General features: G+C 52.1%; 1 protein-coding gene across 1 annotated transcript; it reads right to left on the bottom strand.

The window, feature by feature from the left end:
* Positions 1 to 6: 6 nt before the first annotated feature.
* CEBPB (CCAAT enhancer binding protein beta) lies at positions 7 to 1,244 on the bottom strand. Its single transcript, XM_085314043.1, has one exon. It carries the CDS (start codon positions 992 to 994, stop codon positions 8 to 10), a length of 987 nt encoding a protein of 328 aa, XP_085170169.1. The 5' UTR covers positions 995 to 1,244; the 3' UTR covers position 7.
* Between the last annotated feature and the right edge of the window lie 9,783 nt (positions 1,245 to 11,027).

Below are 11,027 nucleotides of genomic sequence, written 5' to 3'. Positions count from 1 at the left end.
GCGGGGGTCAGCAGCGCGGCGAGGAGGCGAGCAGGGGCTCGGGCAGCTGTTTGAACAAGTTCCTGAGGGTGCTCAGCTCCCGGGAGAGCTGCTCCACCTTCTTCTGCAGCCGCTCGTTCTCGGCCGTCAGTTCCAAGACTTTGTGCTGCGTCTCCAGGTTGCGCATTTTGGCTTTGTCGCGGCTCTTGCGCACCGCGATGTTGTTCCTCTCCCGGCGGAGCTTGTACTCGTCGCTGTGCTTGTCCACGCACTTCTTGGGCTTGTTCTTACCCGCCGGGGGGGCGGAGTAGCCCCCGCCGGCGGCGGCCGACTTGGAGGACTCGGAGGGGTTGGGGGTGCCGGGGGGGCTGGAGGAGGACGAGGTGGACAGGTTCCCGCTGCTGCCGCTCGGCACCGACTGGTAACCCAGGTAGGAGCGCACGGTGCTGCCGTACGGGGAGGACATGCCCCCCGGTCCCGGCCCGGCTCCCCCTTCTTCCTTGCGGGGCCCTTTGCAAGAGTCCAGGGTCTCGAAGACCGGCTCCACTTTGGTTTCCACGATCTGGGGCGGGAAGCAGCCCGGCAGCCCCCCCGGCTTGTGGCTCTGGCTGGCGCAGGGGTGGCTGTGCCGGGCGAGGCTGATGTAGGTGTAGTCGGGCTTCTTGCTGCCGCCGCTGCCTTTATAGTCCTCGGCGAAGAGATCGGAAAGGAAATCTTGGCCGCCGCCGCTGCTGCAGGCAGGCTCAAAGTTGCCCCCTGCTGCTGCTGCGGGAGGAGGCGGCTGCGCCGGCTGCTGGGATGCTAAGGGGTCCAGGTAGGGGCTGAAGTCGATGGCTCTCTCGTGGTCCCCTACGGTGAGCTCGGTCATGGAGCGGCCCCCGGCCGCCCGCGGGTGCAGCTTGTTCAGAGCAGCCAGACAGTCCGCCTCGTAGTAGAAATTAGCCACTTCCATGGATTTAAAGGCAGGTGGCTGGATGGGGAGGCATGCTGCGTCCCAGGCCACCAGGCGTTGCATGAAAGCAAAGGGGGATGCAGGGAGGAGAAGACGGCGCAGGGGGGCCCCCCCGGCAGAGGATTAAGCTGCCGCCGTTGGGGTGGGGGGCTCCAAACCCTGCCTCTGTCTCTGGTGCTGGGTACAGCCCCCAGGTGCGCTGCCCGCTGGGGCTGGATCAGTTCCTGTGGCACGGCGGGGCTTTACTGCTCCTGCTGGTGCTGCTCGAGCCCGTGTTTCGCCTCCGGACCATCTGGTTCTAGGTCCCGTGTCCTAAAGTCTCTGACTTAGGAAAGTTCCCTTGCTCAGTTATTTATAGGGGCGGTGGATCCCATAGCAACAGGAACGTCAGCGCCTGGCCGCCTGCCACGCTGCACACTTCGCAACCGCTGGCGCTGGCCCCGCAGGAGGCACTTGGGGGTGTGTGCGTGTGCAACTGTACCTAGCCACCCGGAATAAAGCAGGGCTGGCTTTTGAGGGAGGGGACTTACTCTCACAGTCCTGCAGGTAAGAGAAAGAGCAGGGCAGCCTTTCTTCCTGTCGGCTGATTTTCTGAGCTGTTGTAAAATCCGTGAGAGATGCCAGCGGACACTGCTCGGCCCTGGAGGGTCTGCAGGACATGGAGGCACGCGCGTGTCGCCTGTTAGGAGACGCTGCTGCTGCCTTGGTGCCAGTACAGACTGGATGTTTTGCATCTGCGGGTAGGGTGTAGTGCTGTAGGGCTGAAAGTGCCATGCAGAGGTGGGTGCAAATCCCGTTTGGGTCCCATTTTACCCTTGGGGAAATCAAGGCAGGAGAGATTTTTCCGAGCTCTTTTGCCAAGGCAGGGAAAAAGCTGCAAATAGAAGACAGATCCTGTTATTCTCAGGCCAGTGCTTGATTAAGTAAATCCCACTGGCAGGCAAAACTGTCCCATGGAGACGTGCTCCGAACCACTTTACAATAGCAAGTAGGGAACTTGGTGAAACGGAGCTGGAGCAGGACACGGCACTGCTCCAGACTTCCTTCTTGCGGCTGAGAGCAGTTAGAAAGCCGAACAAACCCTGCGCTCCCCTCCCCTCCTCTTCACGCAGGGATGATGGCCTTAACGTTTGTCTTGGCATATTTACTTTACATGATATGGTGCAACTGTCAGGGTACACAAGTGATAGGGAATTTGTGCTTGGAAACTGAAGGGGGCTGTATTTAAAGTGAGTCAGAAAGAAAGTGAGATATGTGCATAGAAACATGGAATCCACATGTTTCTAGAATCTCAGGGTGAGTTTGGGAAGGAAGACTGAATCTTGGTGTCCGTTTTAATTAAAGACACCCACCTTGGGAATCAAACTTATATTTTCTCTCTCTTACTCCCACATTTACCTGTCTACAAGCTGGTGATTCATCTCCAGAATAAAGGACATTAATTTAAAACAAAACATATAATTAAAGGAAGTAGGAGTGTCCTTCGCCTCAGTAAAGAAGACCTACCACTGCAGGGAAAATGACACTGCCTCTCAGAATAATGTGAAGCAATCCTGCGGTGTGGGAAATATTGTAACGTTAAGCCAGAGGAACAGGTATTGCATTATACGATTCAAACAGTCAACTGTTCATAATGTTCAAACCTCAGAACTTTGAAAAGAGGAAGAATTCAGAAACCAGGCAGTAGACCATCGGACTTTTCTTATTTTTCTTTTTTCTTCTTTTTTCTTTTTCTTTTCTCATATTTCAATGACTTTTTCTTTCCATAACAAAAGTACCCTAACAGGTTTGCAGACTTCAAATATTTCTAGTTCCATCTTTATCTACCAGGCTAATCTTTGGTGAGTGTACCAGAGATTAAATTGGAGCTGGGCCTGGCCAGAGATCTGGTCTGCAGGTTATAGTTAGAGCCCATACCTTAACAAATACAAACATCTGTACTGGGTGCAAATACTGGCAAGTTGTAGTGAGCCAGGGCTTGTTCTTCGGGCTGTTTACTCTCTCTTTCTATGTCTTTATCCTGCATTCTCATCTGGCAGTTATATGCAACGGCTGCCCTAACTGGGCCTTGCAACTGAACTTGTGGAAATTGGTCCCATTTGCTTTCTACCTCCAAAATGTCTCTGGGACTCACAAGCAGAAGGTCTCCTGCAGTGCTGGTTCCCCAAAAAATGCATGTTTGGTCTCTAGCTTGCCGTGGCCATTAGCTGAAACTGAACATTAAAACTAGTAAATCTCCTGGGCAAATTTTCAAGATGTTCTTGGGATCTTGCATTTGCTCTCTTCAACCTTCTGCCCTATTCTCTGTGGCTCTCCAGCAGAAGTGCAAACCCGAGCCTGGGCTGATCTTCGCTAACAAAATGTCTGTGCAACTATCGTGTGAAAAGAGATCGTATCAGGGATGGTATGGCCCACACCTCCTTTCAAGGCCAGTGCTGAGTAATTCTGTACTCATGGAGATCACACGTCAGCCAGAAAGGTAATTGAGGTTGGATGCCTGGCTTGTCGCCTCCTTCCCATCTCCCCCCTCACCTCCCCACTGTACCTGCATCTCTTTAAAATTCCTCCAGCTCTCCTCAAAGCCCAACATCCACTCATGGGGAAGCAACATCCAGTCGCAACTTCTCATGGGAACCGTTGCTGGCAGAATGAACCTCTTCTCCAAAGCCCTCACATTCAGCAAGCCAATTTTGAGCTAACTCTGGTTTCTTTTAAATTGTTTCTGCACTTGTCATAATAAACGCATGGCCAGAAATGGGGCTTTGGAAGCGTGAATGGGTGCAGAGCAAGACACACACCATGGAGGATTGCCCCAGCCAGCCTGGGCAGAGGCCCGAGCACACGTGAGCCTTTGCCTGAGGCTGCCGTGGCCTGGCCTGGCCACGTGTGTGTGGGCTGCTAGTAATCCTCCCCAAAAACCTTCTCTTTAGAGAAGTATTTTAGGCAGCAGTTGAAGATGCAGACCCCCTGTTGAGGGGTCCAGGCACTGGTGTCACCTGTGAAACGCCTGAGGGTAGGAGTACTTTCGTATTGGGTCTCCTGACAGAATGATCTTCAGCAGAAAGTCAGCATTTTGTGAAAAGTGCCTGCTTTCTAGTAATTCCATGATTTCCTTTTCAGAACTAGTCAGGGATGGAGACAGCATCATTCACAAATTAGTTAGAACATCAATATTTTTAAGCAGAAAAAAATATTTTTCTGATGCAATAAAATCCAGATGCTTCCGGATTCATGTGTAAAACAATATAAGTACTGGAAGTATAGCACAATGACACCAGAAAGAGGAAAAGGTGGAGGGAAGAATCTCCTGTTCACTGTTCATTTCTGGCATGACTTAGATTCTCCTCTCCAGTTTCCCGTCTGCACAGTAAAGCCACAACTTTCCAGCTGCATGCTCAGCCCTACACTAAAGCATTGCAGAGGCATCTTCTTTCTGGAAATTGTCTTCTTTTCCACTGTTTCTTACGAGCTCTCCAGTCCTGCACTTCAGGCTACAGCAGCTGTCCCTGAAGGATAGCGGCTTAGAGAAGATACCMATTTAATAGTGACACATCATACACTGAAGTGTTTATAATAAGGTTTATGAACCAAGGTTCGTATGCTAGAAAAAAGTTGGCTATGATTTGTGATGCTTCTTGTTGCAGACTTGTCTTGTGTTATTTGCCTTGCAGTAGTTCCTAGCAGATCAGTAAGATCAGCGCTGCAGCGTGCTTCAAACAGTGCAAACATGCTGCTCACCCAGAGAGCCGCAGTCCAAAACCACCATGTGCAGTGGCAAAGGGGGGCAAGGAGGGAAGACGTTAATGCCAGAAGTTGACAGCATACATTTGATCAAGGTTTTGCAGCCAGTGTGTTGGAAGTGAGTTAAAGAGGAGCATGTAACGATTTCAGAGGAGAGCAATGCCTGTGCGTGCAGGCAGACTGAGGGAGGGCACGGAGGCGACGTAGGAAGGCCTCAGCGGAGTAGGAGGATTGTGCCTGCGGGGCTGGCTTAAGCAGAGCTGCAAAATAGAGAAGTAAAATGGAAGTTTATTTCTGAGCATGTTCTGTTCTCTACCTTTTTCTTCTTCCTAGCTCCAGCTCTCTTTTTATACAGCTGCAAAACTCATGTCAGCAACAACTCGTGAGCTGTACCTGGCAGAGGCTGGATTTCAGCTTGCTGCTTTCCACTCACCCTTCTCCACTGTATTTGTGAAACATCAGACAGGGACAATGTCTCAGCTCAGGAAGAGGATGGCTTCCCTTTCATGCCCYCTAGTTCTCAGACCTGAGATCTTTCTCATTTTAACGTAAAAAAATGTGGGCACATCCTTTCCCCTCTCTTTAAACTCCATCTTTAGTATTCAGCATTGCAAGCCACCGTGGCAGGTTGTTGGGCTGCTGGCTGTGGCCACGTCTCCTGGCCTCGTGCAGTTCTTTCATTGCAAAACAAAGTCCTCCTCCTCCTGACTCAGAGCTCCCTCACCCCTTGCTCCCATGTGACATGGTGATGCTCGCGTATTTGTTAGTCTTCTGCTTATTTTCTGCTCACCTCTGACCCAGCATGCTTGGCCTTTGCAGTGGTGGGTTGCTCAATCCCTGCTTTATCTACAKGCTGCTCTTTGCCCTACCCGGTGCTGCAGAGATGACACCTGGGGATTGGCACTGGTGCCTCCAGCCAGTGGGACAACATGAGCAAAATACCTTCTCCTACCAGACGGAAAATTTTCTGGAGGAGATTGGAGGTCAGAGCACCCACGCGGGGGCTCTGCGGAAGAGCAGAGAGGCAGAGCACGCCCAGCGCTTGTGAGAGGGAGCACAGGAGGCAAAGCAGTGGCTGCAATCTTGACTCCTGTATGGCAGACAAAGTCCATACTGAAGTCAGCCAGCTAGYGAGGTGAGGGTTGCTTTCTGAGCAGGGATGGTAAGAGGTGGTGTTGTATTTTATGGCTAGCCTGTTTTCTTGCATACCAAAAGAAATGGCAAGGGAGTTGCTGTCCGCTATGTTTCCAGAAGTTCTCTTTAGGTATCTGACATTTCCTAGCTAATCGTTTTCTCCTGGTTTGACAAATTGGTTACAGATCTTGGAAAATAAAGATAATTTTCTGCCAATGCTTTTTTTTATGGAGTATCCAAGTTCTGAAGAGGTCCATCACAGAGAACAGTGATCTAATATTTSTCGGATACCCTGACAAGTATCAGAAGTTCCCAGCAATAGAGGTCAGTAATTCACATAGGAAATCTCTGAAGGAGGAGAACTGTTCAGAGGTCCTGGAGCTGCAGATCAGGTAGCTGGGACTTCAAGGTAAAATCTGCAACCAGTGGAAAAAACGCTGCAAACCTGTAAGTGCTCACAGGCAGCTTCCTGAAGGGCAGCAAATTAAGTTACTGTGACACAGAGCAATGTGTTTTAATTCTTTCCCTCACTGAAAATACAGTAGGAAGAGGTTTGGGCAGCAAATGCATAGACAGTAACAGATCACTACAAAGAAACTAGGTATTTTTAAGTATTTTTACTCTGAAGACACGGTAAATATCACTACAGGCAACATAGGCCAAGGGAAGCCTTATGCTGCATGGCAGGAGATGGGTCTAACTGGAGAAGGAAGCAGTTACTGATCATGTTTTTTTCCCATTAAAATTACACATTACACATAATAAACGTCTATAGAAGAGCTCTTCTGTTGTACCCTAGACTTTACAATTACTTTTTTCCAGCTGCTTTCATTCTGTGTCATGCTCCATGGGGAAAGTGGGGCTGCCCGGGAATTGGTTAGGACGTGCTGGCTCTGAGTAGTGGCATGTGGGAACGGCCTCAGGGCATCCGTGTCATCCGGCCACCGGCCTTCATTTCCCGCGTACCAAGCAGGGATGGCCAAAGTGCCCCTTGCGCTGCATGCTTCCCCTCTTGGTCTCTCTCATCCCCCCAGCTTCGCATTTACGGCTCTGGGAGGGAGCTGTAGGAATGACTATTCCTGTTCTCCCACCCACTGCGACTTTCCCATGGCTCAGAGAGTCCAACCAGGGAGCTACTGCCAGTTCCTGCTCCCTTCGTGCCTTGTGGATCAGAAGGAGCCCAGGATTGCGTAAGGGAGAGGAAGAGGCAGGAGAAATGGATCTCCAGACCCTGGCCTTCCCGGATGGAGGCAAGCCGTGTTCGGCACTGGGAGAACAGAGTGGCAGGCAGGGATCCATGTTCTAAGAACATTTGTTTTCGTGGTAGGCACCTCTCATGCACAGATATGTGAGAGCGAAGGGTAAAGAGGGCTCCRACTAGCATGACTGCAGGGTGGAGCAGTAGCCAGGACCCCTGGATGCTTTATAAACTGAAATCTTTTAAACCAGTCAACCACCCTGGGGAGGGACAGTCTCCGCTTGTGCCTTTGCACTTGAGCACGCTGCTGAGACGTCAGCGGTTGCTAACAGGAGGCAGCTATAAAGGGTCAGATAATGACTGTTATGAAATATGTTCAAAACCCTGTGGTTTGGGTGATGTCTGTAATAAATAATTGACAAATAAGCATGGCAGGTAGAAGTGCAAAAATTTTACTTTCAGACGCTTCTATCCCGTGCCCTGTGGCAGACTGGTTTGGTTCTGACGAGGTTCGTTCACCAGCACTGGACCAACACGCTGGAGCTGCTACTCGTACAGAGATACGTGGAGTTTTTTAAACTCATTTAAACACTTTGATGATCTTTGAGCCATTTCGCAGCCCTGATTCCATCCCCTACGAGAGTGCAACACGAGAAACCAAGGGAGGAGGCACTTGGGCAGTGTGTTCAGCCAGGGCCGAGCTGAGCTGTGCTGTGCTGCACCGAGCCAGGCTGAGCCAGGTCCAACGAAGCCAGACTGAGCTGAGCCAAGCTGAGCCAAGCCAGGCTAAGCCAAGCTGAGCCAGATCAAGCTGAGCTGAGCCAAGCCAGGATGAGCCAAGGTGGGCCAAACCATGCCCAAACAAGCCAGACTGAGCTGAGCAAAGCCAGGCCAAGCTGAGCTGAGCTGACCCAAGCCATGTTTAGCCGAGCTGGGCCGACTCAAACTGAGCCGCACAAAGTCAGGGTGAGCTGAGCAGGGCTGCATGCAACTGAGCCAGACTGAGCCGAGCTGCTCTGAACCAAGCTGAACTGAGCTGAGCTAAGCTAAGCTGAGACAGACCGAGCCAAGCCGTGCCCAGCCTAGCTGGACTGAGCCGAGGTGAGCCAAGGCAAGCGGGGCTGGGCCAGGCCAAGCTGAGCCAAGCTGAGCCGGATCAAGCCGAGCTGGGCCAAGCCGAAGCAAGTGGGGCCGAGCCGGGCCAAGCCAGGTGAAGCCGAGCTGAGCCGGGCCGAGCCAGGTCAAGCCGAGGCAGCCGAGCCGAGCCGGGCCGAGCCGCCCGCAGCGCTGCCCGGGCTCATGGCGCCACCTAGCGGCGCCCCACGGGACACGCGGGGCGGCCGCTGCCGGCCACCGGGGCCGGGCCGGGCCGGGCCGGGCCGGGCCGGGCGGCCGCTGCCCTCGCCCTCCTGCCCCGCAGCGGTTCTGGGTCTTCCTCGGGGGTGACAAACAGGCCGAGCGGGCGGCGCGCCGCTCTCGGGCCGCTGAAAGCAGCCAGCCGCGGGCCGAGCACCTTCCTGCGCGCCGTGGCCCCGGCCCAGGGCACGGCAACGGCCTGAACAAACCCATTTTTGGCAACTTGCTGGGTGTCTTAAGAGTGCTGGCTTACAAACAGCCGGGTGCATGCTGCTGCAGATGGCTCTTGGTGTGCAGGGCTCCCGCGCGCCTGGTGGGGTGCAGGCTGCCTCGTGCCTCGGGCACGGGCATGCACGGGACTTCCCAAACTCAGCCAAAGGCAAGGAAACAGCCGAGTCCTGCAGGAATCAATGGAAAACTTCCCACTCTCTTTGCACAGCTCGTTGCAGTGAGCGGGAACCCATCAAGTCTTCAACCACACAGTTATCACCCGCTCTACCCTTCTGCCCTCCATTCAAGAAAACCTTTAAACGTTTCCTTATTCTCTGAGATACGGCTCTAGGAAAGTGCTGGACCCACATGGACACAACACTGATGCTCAGCTCTTCCTTGCTGAACCGTTTGGCCCTGGCTTCTCAGTAAGATGCGTTTTGAGCTGGACTGTCCTGCCATAGGCAGCAGGATACACAACAGCTGTAGGTTTCAGAAACCAAGCAGGTGCCCCACAGGCTTCTGTGCTTCTTTTTGTGCATCGTGAGCACACACGAACTGCCCAACGTACAGCTGGCGCTTTGCCTTCTGGAGCTGTCTCCTGACAGGCTCCAGACCGTGAGAGAAGGAGTTGTCACCACTGCCCGGTAGGGCAGCCGCTGTCCTCCGTGTCTCGGGGGGGAGGCACCAGGGCCTGGCGGGCGTCTCAGCACGTGGGGGCTTTCGCAGCTGGTCAGTGGGGAGCTGAACACAACGTGGCATTGCAGGCACTGCCCTTACACAAGCTGGCCGGGGATTTAGCTCTTTCAAAGGCCTCCTGGGRGTAACGTGGCCTCCCATGTTCTGATATGGTCCTGATCTTGATTCCTGTTCAGTGTCTCAGCACAATGGTCCTAACTACAGTGATCTCTGCACCAAGAGGTTGCTCGATAYAGCACTTCACTTTTCCGATGGTGTTTCTAAAGGGCATTGCGCTCAGGCAGTGCTAAATCCTCGAGGCCCATCCTGTCCCAGGCTACGGTGGTGCTAAGACTGCCCCAGGTCTCGGAGTTTTGCCCGAGTCCAGGAGTGAACTTAGCGGCTCTGCCTCCTCCCCCAGCTAACCTGACAGAGGGAAAARGGAACGTTTTTCAGACATGGCCTAAGCCTTGGTCTGCCACTGGGAGAGGACCAAACCATAGAGATGTTCTCTCCTCAAGGGTCTTCTGTCTTGAAACGTTAAAATGAGATTAGATAGGGCTTCAATAACACCTCTGTCCTTTTGCTAGGTTCATTTTTTAGCAGTCACACTGAAATTATTACAGGAAGAAGTAGGTTTACTCCAGCAGAAATCAAGACAAAATGAATAGCCYTTTTCCAAGAAAATGTTATAACCTGTACAAAGCCAAACATTGCTAGCAATTTGCTGCCTTTTTCATGCTGGCAGCTCGATTGCCTTGACAAAACAAAATAACTAACAGATGTTGAAGGTACCTTGGGAATTGCTCCCAATAACCATACCTCATATAAAACCGTTTATATGTTACATCTAACTTAAGTATTCATAATGGGGACATACAGTCACATAGCTCAAAACACATTTAAATGTGCCTTAATCAAGCGAATGGACATTAATCCATTCACATTGCACCACCTCCATACTAATATTATTGAGGTCACTGTGACCCTAACAGTATCTTAGGAAAATCCTTAGCACCAGAACAGCCTAACCTCACAAACGTCTTACGAAAACATCAGCATCACTCAATGCCAGAACATTCCCATCACTCAGTCTAAACACAGCCCGGTCCAGCACATTAAGGCATCCCAAGCTAACGCCTTTCAAGCCCGTGCATTGGCTTATTACCCAGCTAACAGAAAACACAGAAGAATCTCTGTCCCCAGCGCTGCCCCCCGTGCCAGCAGCCAGTCGGGGTCGTGAGCAAGGTGATGACCGGCTGCGAGGTGACCGTCGCAGCCTGSGCGCGGGGCGGCCGCGGCTCTGCTCCTGCTCTGCTGGCATCGCCCCTTCCCCRTTGTGTTTGCCTGGCTGTCACGGCATAGACAAGCATTTTATTCGAAGTGGTGTTCAGTTTTCCAGCACATAACTTTTGGATTAAACACACATCTGCTTCAGGATTTCACCCTGTGTAAATCGGTCCATTTGTAATGTTTGAGTGGAATCCATTTAGTTATTTGAAGTGCTGTTCTTATTTTAATGGTATTTTATTTGCTCTTCGCATAAACCCATTACAAAAATCATTTTTATAGACATGATATAGTACTTAAATATTGCTAGGGGCTTTTTTGTCCCTTCTGTTTTCTTTCCCACGCAGGCATGCGTGTCTTAGGGACTACCGACTACATCAGAGAGTGGCTTCTCACCCAGGCTAGCTAAGGGACGTGGCCCGGGCTGCCGAATGAAGGAACTCCGAGGAACTCCCGCGGCAGGACGGCGGCCCCCAGCGGCGCCCCGCG

The sequence above is a fragment of the Rhea americana genome, unplaced genomic scaffold, assembly GCF_003343005.1.
Source record: "Rhea americana isolate MKP2758 unplaced genomic scaffold, rheAme1 scaffold_4, whole genome shotgun sequence".
Classification (NCBI taxonomy): Eukaryota; Metazoa; Chordata; class Aves; order Rheiformes; family Rheidae; genus Rhea; species Rhea americana.
This window is presented reverse-complemented; position numbering and strand designations above follow the sequence as displayed.

Bases quoted from the DNA above. Each gene is read 5' to 3' on its own strand.
- CEBPB (XM_085314043.1), bottom strand. From the start codon at position 994: ATGCAACGCCTGGTGGCCTGGGACGCAGCATGCCTCCCCATCCAGCCA.